At 42.8% G+C, this 14781-nt stretch overlaps 1 protein-coding gene across 1 annotated transcript in view; it reads right to left on the reverse strand.

The window, feature by feature from the left end:
- Positions 1–14781, reverse strand: part of RNF150 (ring finger protein 150) — a 237109-nt gene that overhangs the window by 32595 nt on the left and 189733 nt on the right. The window contains exon 6 of the mRNA XM_060012080.1: positions 10316–10526. Within this exon, the coding sequence (XP_059868063.1) occupies positions 10316–10526 (211 nt within the window). The remainder of the gene's footprint in view (positions 1–10315; positions 10527–14781) is intronic.

Below are 14781 nucleotides of genomic sequence, written 5' to 3' on the forward strand. Positions count from 1 at the left end.
TCTGCATAATCTTTTGGTTTACATGACACATTTCTTCCTTGATGGCATCAATAATAACCATTATTTTTAAAATCAACATTAAAGGCTGTATATGTGTGTGTGTGCGTGCGTGCGTGTGTGTGTGTGTGTGTGTATTTGGATTTCAGATGTATTTTATTTTGTGTCATTTGAAAAATACTGGTCAGGACTCGCTAGATTCATTCAATGACCCACAGTTTGAAAAACAACTGATCTAGGGCATGTTATTTTACCTCTGGAATCTATTTCCTTATCTATAAAATGCGGATGACAATCTCATGAGGTTATTAATATGGTCAAATAAGACACTCTATGTAGAGTACATATATGGTGCTGAGCACAAAGTTTGCACTCAATGAATGGTAACTGTTATTCATACTGTTTTTAAGAACAAAGAAAATGAATAGGTCTGAGTCTGGGCATAGCCAGCATCTAGGCAGCCCAGGTAAGTACTGCTTAAGAGCCTTCTGGGAGTAGGAGGCTGTGATAGTCTGAGAACAGGGTCCACTGCACATGGGAATCCTAGGAGGATTCCGGGCTAGAGTTGTGCTGTTCCTCCAGCCAGCTACACCCTCTTGTCTTCTTTCCCATTCATTTTAGTTGAAGATGTACATAAAATCTGATCTGTAAGATAAGAGACTGGGCAGATGCTGCAGTCTCATAGCGACCCTCTAGGGTCTCAGAGGACACGGCAGTGGGGAGAGAGCCGAGGACACAGCTCCTTGCTAGGGTGGCTTCGTGGTGCTGGAAGGAGAGGGGTATCAGGAAGGACTTTAAGTGAGGATGCAAGGTCTTAAGTGACCTTTCCTGGTGAGACTTGGAAGGACACCAAGAGAGGGAGTGTAATTATGGAGCTGGAAAGGATCTTAGAAATCAACTGCTGGTACAAGTGTCTCATTCGATAACTGACGAAATGAAAGTACAGAGAGGGTGAGTGACTTGCCCAAGGTCACACAGCTAACTGGAGGCCAAATCACACCTAAGGCGTCACTTTTTGTTTCTGGCTAGTGGTGTTTCCAGTACACCACCTTACCTCAGGTAGCTCCAGTGATGTTCTGATAGTTACACTTTTTTTTTTTTTATTCTGAACCACTGAATTTCATTTCTGAAATATTTGACTTATGGAACCCTGACTCTCTGAATTTTCAGAGCCAATTCTTATGTCGGCCAAAGGACATTTTCAGCTGTTCCCTGCTATCTTAATCTCCGAATGATGGACCTTCCCCCGCCTCTTCACCCCATGTGCTGTTCCAACACTGAAAAAGGGCTGACCTGCCAGTTATGTTTCTTGCCATCAGCTGCCACCTCCCTGCTGAGATCCACGCTCAGGGTGTCAACATGTGGTAAAATGCAGGTCTGCTCAACAGCCCTGTCCCTAGCCCACTTTTGGAATGCTTACCAAAAGCAAGACAGCACTGGGAAGAATCAATCAAACTGGAGATGGTGCTATCAGTGCGTAACTCAGGACATCTGAGACAACCACCCACAATGGATGGATTTTGTCTGCTTGGCCGGGCCACTTCATTTCAGGAGGACAAGTTTCTTCTGAGTGGACGGCGTGGTATCACGCCCAGGCTGAGCGCTTCCAGTGGCAATATATCTGTGGTCTAAACGGATGAGCTCTCTCACAGGCAGTCCGTGCATCTGCAGATCCTCAACACTCCCTTGTCAAAGGCACCAGACACACAGGCCAGGGAAACCCTGGGAGTCTGGCCCCGAGTGAGCTTTCTGAGGTCGGTGTGTGCTTTTAATTGAGGAGGAATGTTACCGCAAAAAAATCCAGTGGCTTGTGGATGGACTGATTGCCATCTGGGACAGTTGACGGTGAAGGCAAGTGCTTATCACAAAGATCTTTGCTCTTCAGAACAGCTGTTCCTCTCCTGAAGCCATCGTCGAGCTGGTGAGCTGGAAGGCTCAGAAACAAGGCGGGTATGTGACTGCAAGGACCTGGCACATCACGAGCTATGGAACAGTATCGCCATCTGCAAATGCTTCACTTTGTATGGAAGTAATTCACCGTGGCTGAAATATGTCCCGAAGGACGAACGACAGTGGGATCTAAAATCTTAGCTGGTTGGCCGATTCTGTTGTCTGCCACAATGGAAGAGGCTCACAGATCAAAGCAATAATCTTTCCAGGGCTAATGTGAATCTTATGGGCACCAAGGGAGATCATTCTTGTTGCGAGTTCCATCCAGCATATTTATCCAAAGGGGAGCTACTCTGCCAGTTCAGGCTTTGATGCAAGTCAAAAAAGCAGATGTGGCTACTCACTCTTGTCCTTTCTTATATACGCTGGGATGCTTTCTGTAGAGGTGTTGATTTCTGGATGCACCGGTATATTTTGCAGTCCCGTTAAAACCCAGAGACTGCTGCTTTGCAAATGTAAAGGAACATTTGGAACAGAAATGGGATGTTCATGCCAACCCTCCCTTTTTCTCTCAGTTGCTTTGACCCAGAGGTTCAAACTCAGGTTCCCTGGAAAAGCCCTGAATACACACACACACTCTCTCTCGTGTTCATATTCAGCTTGCGACTGGAGCAAGCCTAGCGGCATGTAAAACCTTTGAATATAGCTACGCTGAATGCTTCCTCAATGGCTCCCTAACTAATAAACACAGAACGTAAAAAAGAAAAGAACGGATGTCGTTTCTGGCCTAATTTTAAGAGACTGTGTTTTTAGGAATGAAGACTCGCCAGAGATGTTCCTACTGAGTTCCTCAAAGAAGAGAAAGCGGGTCACTCCAGAAACTGCCATACACAAGTCTCTGAATGAACTCTTTGGAAGTTTTTTCCGTAATTAGTGTCTAGTCTGTGTCCCTGGAGAGCTCCGGGTGACCGCAGTGAATGACTTTTTGCTGAAAATGACTTTTCCTTTTTTTTGTGTGTGCTGGGCTGCAGTTTCAGCTGTGCTTTAACAATTACTTTTGTCTCATGAGTGCATTTTGAAGAGTGCAAGCATATATATATTTTTTTTTCCCAAAAAGGTTGACTTGTCTCTAGGGTCTCTGAAAAGGGACCGTAGTTTAGTCGCCATATCAGCTAGGAAGGTGTCCTCTGGTGAAGCCCATCAAGAATTCATGAACTAATTCTTTTGCATTCATGGGACTCTTCCTGCCTCAGTTTCTGCTGAAGAGCTATGGGCAGCAAAGAAGTATGAGATGGCCTCTCCCATTTCCCCCCAACCCTGTGCCCGACACCCCACTGCTGGGTACAGCGGATGTGAAGGGTACCTGTTCTATGATTCTGGACCCCATCACCCAGTTAATGACAATAACAAGGGGAGAGAGGGAGAGGAAGGTGGGGAAACTGGAAAGGAGCTTGTCTGTGGGGAGAGTATTGTCACGCTGAATCCCATTCCTTTAGAAGAAGGGGTGGGGAAGGGCTATCTCCCAGACCCAAGCCCAGCGAGGGGTTCCTGCAAGGGAAACCCCTCTCCCTCCATCACCAAGGAGATTCTGAACTATGCCTCCTGCAGGTGGGACTCAGAGAGAGCAGACTCAGGCCTTAGAAAAGCTAAGGCAGGCCGTGGACTCAGGTCTCCTGCCCGCCTGGAGTCTGAAGAGAGGAGGCCGATGGCCTGCGTGGGGTCAGAGGCTGGAAACAGCTGCTGTACCGGAGACGGGTGTCAGGGCAGGTGACGTGTGAGGGTCCCAGAGGTGGCCACGTGGGGAGTAGCAGTACCGGGCTCAACTTGGGCCCTATCCAAAAAGACCTCCTGGAGCGGTGAGAGCACCTCGGCAGATAGCGCGAAGGCTGCAGGAGGCCTCGTGGGTAAGCAACGGAGGCCCATCTGTCCTGAGTGATGGGGATTACAAGAGAGAAGGGCTCTGCAGAGAAAAAAAAAATCCTTTTGTCGGTGTTTGGAATCTAAAGGGACTCTTGGAACTGTCCGTTACCTAAGAGTGAGCAGAAAAGTCCTGCTGGAATTGTCATCCCCAGGCAGGGGGCTGTTACACCCACGCCAGACGGTTCAGGCAGAGCAGCAAAAAGCAAGATGCATTTTACACACATCACAAATCATGTTGGCTCAACACATTAAATACACGATACTCCCCGAAAGGTTCAGAGTGGATAGGAAGTTTCCCAGAGGAAACCTACACCACGTTTCAATTCAACTGGCCGAGTTTGAGCCTATTAGCCTACATAACAATTCATGGGTACTGCTTCCTTCTGCGACGTCTGAAGACCGGGTCTCCTGGCCAAACACATGATACCATGTGCTCCTCAGAACGTATCGGGGCAGATCTGGGAGACCTTGACTCCGTCCATCTCCTCCCTTTCTAGCTTCTAGTTCCCTCCACCCTCCACCCCATGGGCTGACTGCTGGTTCCTTCCAGTTTGAGGTGGAAGGAGCGGCAAGGGGGTAACAATCTAGACACAGCACTAGAGGACTTGTGTGGTGACTCAATAAAGGAAACGGATGGTGGGGTCAGTGACTTTCCTTGGAAGACAAAGGGAAGGTTTCAGACCCTCTTGAGAAGGTGCGGAGTGGCGCGGGATGTTTTAGGGAAGGAGTGATAGAGTCTTCTCCTTTTGTGTCTTTCTCTAGCTCCTGTCTGGAGTTTCCAAACACACCGGGCTGTTTGTTCAGCTGTGTTTTCCTTTGGTCCTAAGGAACTTCTTTCCTTGCTGAAGCCAATCCAACCAGCTGCAGCCTGGGCTTGGGGAGTCAGCAGGCAGAGTATGGTTTTGGTGCAACTGGGTGGGCAGATGAAGCTGGGTGAGTGACATCAGGGCATGCATACAAATGACCCCTTGCACCAACGTGGAGGAGAAACACTGTGATTTGGGGCTGCCGTGTGAGGTTATAAAAGCTGAAATGTCAGAAACGTTAAAGATATGCATACAAGAACGTCTTTCTCCCAAATGTCAGACTGCCTACCAGTTTGCATTTCCTTTCCTTTGTAAACGTTTTTCTTTTCTTGGGAGCTGAAGATGATCGCTTAATGCCAGATTTTTCCATCTTTACTCTAAGGGCAATCTGTTCTATGCTGTTTCCCCTTGAGGCTGAAATGACTTTTACGCGCATTTGATCGACTATACAGCAAGACTGTTTGCCAGGAAAGGAAGAACGGAGGTAGGGATGAGAATGCAAGCTGAAACTAAGCACATTTTTGGCCTTTCAGAGATTTAGAAAAATGGAGGAAAAGAGGAAAAAAATGAAATGAGAACTGTGTGCGTTTTCTCCCCTTTTGCATCTTCTGAGCATAGCTATGCATGGCGTCGTAGAGCCAGCTAGCTGCTCCTTCGAATTCCAGCTCCACCTGTCACTAGCTTATGACCTCAGGTCAGTTACTTTTAATCTCTCAGTGCTGCTGTTTCTGCATCAGGAAAATGAAGTTAAAAATAACATTTACCTCATAGGGTTGTCGTGAGCTAATACATGTAAACAACATAAAAGGGTGCCTGGTACAGAGTTGGTGTTATGTATTTGTTACCTACTGTTGCTTCTTCATTTTCTAGTAATTTCCTGGATCTGCAGAGATGTGAGGTAGGAAAGGATAAGGTAGAAAAACGTCAGGTCCAACCTCCAGTGGGTTATTTGTGATTTGTAGCAATATCGTATCCCAACTATACTTCTTTCACCATCTGCATTTTTTTCTATAGCATTAGAGAAATGGTTACAATAACACTGATAAGAACTTGAATCTTTTTGCTCATTTATTCATGCATCCGTGTTTGTTCATTTATTAATTATTTATTTGAGTTAGGGCACTAGGCAGTGTACAAACCTGTACAGAGGAAAGAATTTTCCCCTTAAGTAATCTACAGCCATTTAGTTAGTGGTATAAACCATTAACATCTAATCAGAATGACTGTGCTTGGAATATTCTGTGAAATCCCAATAAATAAAACTAATCAGAAATAAAATATCATATGATATCACTTTTATGTGGAATCTAGAAAAAACGACACAAATGAACTTATTTACAAAACAGAAACAGACTCACAGACATAGAAAACAAACTTATGGTTACAGAGGGGAAGAGGGGGAGGGATAAACTGGGAATTTGGGATTAACATATACACACTACTATATATAAAACAGACAAACAACGAGGACCTACTATAAAGCACAGGGAACTATATTCAATACCTTGTAATAACCTATAATGGAAAAGAATCTGAAGAATATATATATGTATATATATATGTTTATACATATATAAAAAACTGAATCACTTTGCCGTACACCTGAGACATTGTCAATCAACTATACTTCATTAAAAATGAAATAAATGGTCTAGGAAGAGTATTTTGTGAGAAAAATTCAGTTTCTGTACTAAGAGACTGATGTCTTTAGCCATACTCATATATAGTTTCAGTCTTCAAACTATAGGTGTGGTCTCACACCTCGTCTCTTCATCTTTACCAAGACCTTCCTTTGAAATTACCTGGCATTTTTCCTTCTGTTGTGAACAGAAGCTCCCTGTTGAACCTTAGATCAAACACTTTTATCTCAAGTCATTCCGTAAACATCTGCTAAATGCCTGCTATGGACCTAAACACTCTGAGTCTATTTTAGCCAAAACTGTCTGGGATTATGAATTATATGGATACAGACTTTAATTTCCTATTTCATTTTTGGTTGTGTTTTAACCCATAAACTGTGCCTTTTCATTTGTCATCTGGGCTTTACTAAGATGGATGAAGTACATAGCCACTTTTCAAAATAAGGAATCTAACAGAAAATCAAACAATCATTTCATTGCAAGAAATAAAGTAGGATCCATTTTTGATTTGGTTCTTTTTATGGGCTCAAAAAAGGCTCATGCCTTACATGTTTTTGAACTGCTAGCAACATTTTATGAGGCCTTCCAATATACTTCACTTAGACCACTAATGGTGATATGCCTGATGGTAACTGGTCACAATTTTCATATGGTGAAAATCAAAAGTTTATCATGGTAACGATTAAATGACCTTTAAGGTTTTTTTTTTTTTTTTTTTAAGGTTCTTATATCCCTAAATTACTAGGATTCTAAATCTGTGTTCTCCAATATGGTAGCCACTGGCCACACGTGCTTCTGAGTACTTGAAATGGGGCTAGTCTAAACTGAGATGTGATCTAAGAATAAAATACACACCAGGTTTTGAAGAGTTACTATAAAAAAAGAATAAAATATTTTGGATATATTGGGTTAAATAAAAATATTATTGGGCTTCCCTGGTGGCGCAGTGGTTGAGAGTCCGCCTGCCGATGCAGGGGACACGGGTTCGTGCCCCGGTCCAGGAAGATCCCACATGCCACGGAGCGGCTAGGCCTGTGAGCCATGGCCGCTGAGCCTGCGCGTCCAGAGCCTGTGCTCTGCAACGGGAGAGGCCACAACAGTGAGAGGCCCACGTACCGCAAAAACAAAAAAAAAATCATTAAAATGAACTTTACCAACTTATTATTTTTATGTTACTGTGGCTATTGAGAATTTGAAATTACTTCTGTGGCTTGCATTATATTAATACTAGACAGTACCACTCTAGACCTTCAAAACAAATGGATCAAAATCTCTCTTTAAGGACTTTTTAATGTTTATGGCCAATGTTTCAATACTGAGGTCCTTATGCCTCTAAAAGTCAAGTTAAAACTCATACCTACCAAAAACTAATAAACCCTACATGGGTGGATATTTACCACCAAGTTCCTCTCGAAATTACCCTCTGTCGAGGTCCTGTGAAAGTTCTATGGTTACAATACTGAATGTTCATCCCCATGGTTACTGTCTCAACTACATCAAAAGATTATCAGCAAAGGAGGCAAGAATATACAATGGAGAAAAGACAGCCTCTTCGATAAGTGGTGCTGGGAAAACTGGACAGCTACATGTGAAAGAAGGAAATTAGAACACTCCCTAATACCATGCACAAAAATGAACTCAAAATGGATTAAAGACCTAAATGTAAGGCCAGACACTATATAGAGGAAAACATAGGCAGAACACTCTATGACATAAATCACAGCAAGATCCTTTTTGACCCACCTCCTAGAGAAATGGAAATAAAAACAAAAATAAACAAATGGGACCTAATGAAACCAAAAAGCTTTTGCACAGTAAGGGAAAACATAAACAAGACGAAAAGACAACCCTCAGAATGGGAAAAAATATTTGCAAATGAAGCAGACAAAGGATTAATCTCCAAAATTTACAAGCAGCTCATGCAGCTCAATATCAAAAAACAACCCACCCAATCCAAAAATGGGCAGAAGACCTAAACAGACATTTCTCCAAAGAAGACATACAGATTGCCAACAAACACATGAAAGGATGCTCAACATCACTAATCATTAGAGAAGTGCAAATCAAAACTACAATGAGGTATCACCTCACACCAGTCAGAACGGCCATCATCAAAAAATCTACAAACAATAAATGCTGGAGAGGTTGTGGAGAAAAGGGAACCCTCTTGCACTGTTGCGGGAATATAAATTGATACAGCCACTATGGAGAACAATATGGAGGTTCCTTAAAAAACTACAAATAGAAGTACCACATACCCAGCAATCCCACTACTGGGCATATACCCTGAGAAAACCATAATTCAAAAAGAGTCATGTACCAAAATGTTCATTACAGCTCTATTTACAATAGCCTGGAGATGGAAACAACCTGAGTGTCCATCAACAGATGAATGGATAAAGAAGATGTGGCACATATATACAATGGAATATTACTCAGCCATAAAAAGAAACGAAATTGAGTTATTTGTAGTGAGGTGGATGGACCTAGAGTCTGTCATACAGAGTGAAGTAAGTCAGAAAGAGAAAAACAAATACCGTATGCTAACACATATATATGGAATCTAAAAAAAAAAAAAAAAGAAAAAGAAAAAAAAGGTTCTGAAGAACCCAGGGGCAGGACAGGAATAAAGATGCAGATGTAGAGAATGGACTTGAGGACATGGGGAGGGGGAAGGATAAGCTGGGACGGAGTGAGAGAGTAACACTGACATATATACACTACCAAATGTAAAATAGATAGCTAGTGAGAAGCAGCCGCATAGCACAGGGAGATCAGCTCGGTGCTTTGTGACCACCTAGAGGGGTGGGATAGGGAGGGTGGGAGGCAGACGCAAGAGGGAGGGGATATGGGGACATATGTATACATATAGCTGATTCACTTTGTTATAAAGCAGAAAGTATCACACCATTGTAAAGCAATTATACACCAATGAAAATGTTAAATTAAAAAAAAAAAGATTATCAGCAAATACACCAAAATGTTAAGAGTGATTATTTCTGGGTAGTGGGGTACTGCGTGACTTTTGCATTCTTTTTTTATTCTCTTCTTCATTTCTGAGTCTTTCAATGACGAGGACTGTTATGTTTCTTCATCAGAAAAATGCGTCTTTAAATATCAGTGTGAATGATTTTCTGAACTGCATAAACATCACGAATATGTAAAAAAGAGACCAACTTAAAAGGGAATATCCCAACATGCTTTCATCTGCTCTGCTCCATTTCCAAATATTCTATAGTGAATAGGTTACTTCCATCAAGGGAAAAAACACACCTCCTTTAAAACCTGAAATATTCATCCACCTGTTTAACCTTAAACCTAAGTTAATTTGCATGCTGATTTTTTTAGAACTCCTTTTATCTCTGCTGTATTAGACGGTAGAGTAAATACTTTAGGTTTGAGCTTCAACCGTATGCTAACATAGCTATTTTAATATTTTTATAACTACCCTCAACCAGAACAGCATTTAGCTTGAGTCTATGCAAGAGATGCGGAAGAAACCCTAAAGATATTTTAATACCTCACTATGCGTAGGGGTTTAGGTTGTACTGCAAGGATGCCCATCTAAAGGGGTTCCACTTGCATCTGAGTCCTGCAGCAACGGGTTTGGGGGAGAACCCTCCTGCATGCTGCCCAGACCAGCTCAGAATGCCACCTGCACACTCGGGAGGGCTCAAGCCTGTGTACACACACACACACACACACACACGCACATGAGTGAGTGGGTTGTGCCCTATCCAGTGGGCAGTGGCTCTTCTCACCTGCCTTCCACTTTCAGAGGCCAGCACCACCACCTGGCCTGGTTTCTGGGTACCATGGGGGGTGTGCAGTGCTGTGGCACCGGCGTGTGTAGGTGGGTGACACACACAGCTAGCACTGTTGTGTGCCCTGCTGGCTCTGGAGTAAGCTGGGCTTCTCAAGGCCCATCAGATATGATTGTTTAGCCTAGCAACGTTCTATTCATTTAATTTTTCTTTCTTCTTGAGGAAAAGGGCCTTTTTCCAATTCCCGCGAGGCAACAGCCTTTTGGAATACGGCACTGGCATGCGGCGCAGAACTTACTGTTGGTGGTGAAGATGATTTCTCCCTCCTGCGGGGTGGGATCTGTATCCTGGACCACCTGCAAGGCTCCCACGGTCCGGACAGCAGGGTCCAAAGTGACTGAGCTTTCATTTACGGTTGTGTCGCTTGCGCCGGTGATCTGGTTGGTTGACGGACCTCCCAGAGATCCCTCGAAGTCAGTGGGCAAGTCGTCCATGCAGTCGGCATTGGGCTGACAGGAGCAGAAAAGGACCTATCTTAGTGTATATCATCAAGTTAGAGATGAGATGTCTACAGCCTAAATATTTTGTCCTGAGGGAAAACCAAGTTCTTTACTGTTTTCTTCCTGAACCACTTTATTTAAAGACAATCCACATATAGTTCCTGTAATTAACATGAAAACATCTTCCAAAATTTTCTTTCCAAAGGTTCCGTTTAGATCTACAGACAAGGTTTTAATTCCAGGGGTAGCAGTAGCCATACATTAATATAATTACATAGGGAGAATAATATGATACTTATTTATAATGACAGCTCTTCCTTATCTATAGTGTTTACTTCTTGTATAGGAAGTAGCTGACAGCCTGATAATTAGCCCCAAAGACCCATGTGTTGTTTACAAATAGACTGATGGCATGAGAGGGGAGACAGAATCTGACTCGTGCATCAGAGATACACACATATACCTAAACAAACGCACACACAAACACAAGAGCACAGGGTGAGGTGCTGTTAAACATAAGCTCAAAAACCACCTGCAGAGCAAAGCCCTATTTACATAACATTCAATTGATCGTACATTTGTCAAATCTTCTAAGTTAAAACCTTAGAATCATAAAACTAGGGTGAGACCATCTACTTTAATTACCCACTCACTACAGGACTCTCCCTCCCAATATTCCTCACAGCTCCACTTGAAAAACGTAGAGACCGGGGTCTCTCGTGCCTCGCGAGGCAGCCCGGGTCGGCCAGCTTCTCTTAGCGGGCAGCGGGGCAGTTTGACTCTTCGGTCTCAGTTCTGCTGGCTGAAGTGGTGTTGAATATATTGATATCTCTTCCACAAACAGCTTGTAAAACATGATTTTCAGTTGTTCTGCCTCTGACCAAACTCATAAAAATGATTTTTTAAAGGTGGTGGAGGAGAGATACGGTCTTGAGAAGCACTAAGAATGGCTGTTAACCACACGTTTTGCTCCACGCTGGAGAGTGACATTGCCTTGAGCGACGACAATGACACGGTTTTGCACCCCGTCCAAGGATGCAGATCAGGGTGGGCAGGCTTGGGTGAGGAGAATCCTAGGTTGACACTGTTTGAATTAACACCACAATGACTAGATTGTGTGCAAACTTCATTGAAAGAGAAAATCTACCACTCACGGGCTCATGGGGAGCACAAGGCAAGAAATCCAAACTGCTGGACTCTTGTCCTGGATTTCCACTCTCAAGCCAAGTCTCCCAAGCCCCGCACCTGTGTTTCCAACAGTCAGCTGGAAATCTCCATCATCCCACAAAAACCTCAGATTCAGCTCATTCCCTTTCCCCCACATTCTCTTTGTGTTCTGCCGGCTTCATCTCTATTGGCAGTGGGCCAATTCCTTGAAATTCGAGTTGTTGAAAGTCAACCCATTGAATGACTGATCCTCCAAGTTTACTGACTGAGATTATTGGACATGAGCGGGTATGTTCTGAACGTTTCTTACCCCATTACCAATTCCCAATCTCCCTCTAGTTTCTTCCCCGGTATACTTCATTCTCCACTTTTTCACCAGAGCACTCTTTCTTTTTTTAAAAAAAAGCACAGGTATGATTCTTTTTCTTTTTTTCCTCCTAAAGAATAAATTACAAGCTCCTTAGTATAGCAAAACAGGCACCGTACAGTCTGACCCAAGCCTTCTTTTCTGGCCCTACCTTCAGCCTTTGGAAACACACAGAATAAACCATATATTCCCCATTTCAGCACCTTAGCATATGCTGCTCTTCCACTCGGGATGACAGTTGCCCAAATCATCATCCCCTTCCCCTCTCCCATCCCAAGGTCTCAAACTAACCCTGGTGAACTCCTAATCATCCCTCAATTCCCAGGCCAAATGTCTCTTTTCTAAGCAGCGCTCCCTCCCAGTAGTCATCTTTGATACTGTAACTCTTTTCACACTTCTCCCACTGTTACAGTCATTTGTTACTGTGTTAGTCTCACTCTACTAGTCCACAAGCTTTTTTTTTTAATTCCGGTTTTACTGAGCTATAATTGGCATGGCATCTTGTATTAGTTTAAGTTGTACAACATGATGATTTGATACGTGTGTAGGTTGCAAAACCATCACCACAATAAGTTTAGTTAACATCCATCACCTCACATGATTACAAAATTTTTATTCTTGTGATGAGAACTTTTAAGATCTACTCTCTTAGCAACTTTCAAATATACAACACAGTGTTGTGTACTGTATTAGAGTCACTGTGCGGTGCATTACGTCCCCGGGACTTACTTATTTCATAACTGGAAGTTTGTACCCTCTGACCCCCTCACCCATTTCACCCTCCCCACCTCCTGCCCCTGGCAACCACAGATCTCTTCTCTGTTTCTTTTCCACGTAGGTTCCACATACAAGTGAGACACTTCAAGTGAAGCAACTACACTATATTGACCTTGAGTTCCAAGCCCTCACATAGTGCCTGACAATTATTAAGTGCTCAGTAAATGCTGATTTGGAAATTTTATCTAAGTCTCAGTTTACTGCTCTGAAAACTTGGGAATGTTAGTATCTGCCCAGATCCGAGATCAGTGAAGGGAAGATTTGAGAAAATACTTTAAAAAATTCAATTTCTGGGCAAAGGTAAAGTACACCTTTGAAGGGTAGCAGAGTATGCCACTGCCCAAATTTGCTATGTTGGCATAAAAATTGTTTTTAGCTGAAACAATTGAGAATTGGGTAAAGAAATGCTCTCTGCCTTCCCCCTATTTGCCTAAAAGCAAGACATAAATTTGTAAGGGGGTCCCCCTCTCTGTACCAGAAAGAGAACATTCTTATCACCAGCGACTGGGAGTTGACGCAACAAACCTAACTGACATGCCCTTATCTGCCATTGGTTTCCCCCATATATTTACCTCCCCACAATTTGCTGTCCTAGAAACTCAAAGTCCTTTCCCTCTGTCTTGTCACTTCTCTAAAAATTTATTGCTCTTTTTTGAAGATGCTATAGAAGCCGAAGTTCTAACCACCCTTCTGAGTCACTCATCGCCAAGTGCTCTTATGTGCACACACGATGCATGTGTTCATAAACTTCTGTTTGATTTTCTCTCGTTAATCTGTCTTTCACAAGTCTAATTTACAGGGCCCAGCTGGAGACCCGAGGACGGTAGAAGAAAAAATAACTTCTTTCCCTCCACTATACTATGTAAAGATGCAGATTCAAATTGTGTGCAGGTATCAGGGAGGAAAAGAGCTCCAAGTGAGGATCCTGTGCTGGTTGTTCTTTCAGCCATAAGCATCTGGATGTGACCACAGATGCAAGAACAACTGACACAGTTTTCACAATGTTGACTTTGCTTGTTGATCGTGTTCTTGTTTTCTCTCTTTTCTCTTTTTATAACATTATTTTATTAGTTTTGATGCAGGGTGTTCGCTTTTACTTTGTGGGCTAGCAGGAATAGTGTTATGTCTCTAACAGAGGTGAGTAGAGGAAAAGAGAAAGCGAATTAGCTCAGTGAGACTTGTTAATGAGAGAACGAATGAATAATTTGGCTTAGATACAATATTTAACAGACCCACCTTACAGAACCTCACAGTTTATATCCACTCGAAATGGTTCATCAGATAGAATAATATTTTGAATAGAAACCCAATTTATATACCTCTAAGAGAAATTACAGTCACAACGTTTAGTAAGAGATGTCAAATACCATCTAAGTGAACAGCATATAGGTTTTCAAATTCAGGTTAGCAGGGAGAACTCAAATAAACCAGATGCGAAATAGTTAGGGACTAGTGAATATACCAGCTGCACGGGATTTTCTACGCGTTTACAATCATCTTATTTATACCAGGATAATAGTGATAGGAGACGGTGTGTGCTGGGATAAAAAAGGCCCGTGTTATATGGTACCTTATAGGAGCACTCGATGTGATCTGTCATCCTGCAAAGACACCCCCTAGACCTGACTGGAGAGAAAGGAGGATGAAGCACTTGAATGTAGATAAGGGGATTGAAAACACTCTGACAGTAAAGGACCTGCTCCTGTCAGGTTCAGTCTTTTATTTCTCTTGGCAAAATATAATGGCAGAAGGTACCACTGTAATAGGAACCAGTTAGAGCCAGAAATGTGGAACATGCCAACAGCGAGTTTAATTTTCTCAGTCCCTAGTATCTGATAGAGATGTTGGGTTTTTACTCATGTTTCATGTTCACTGTCAGTGATTTTCACCTTGAATGTATTATGCCTTCACAACTCTGGCCTGAAAATGTAATGCATTGCCTTTCAAACTCTA

The sequence above is a fragment of the Delphinus delphis genome, chromosome 5, assembly GCF_949987515.2.
Source record: "Delphinus delphis chromosome 5, mDelDel1.2, whole genome shotgun sequence".
Taxonomy (NCBI): Eukaryota; Metazoa; Chordata; class Mammalia; order Artiodactyla; family Delphinidae; genus Delphinus; species Delphinus delphis.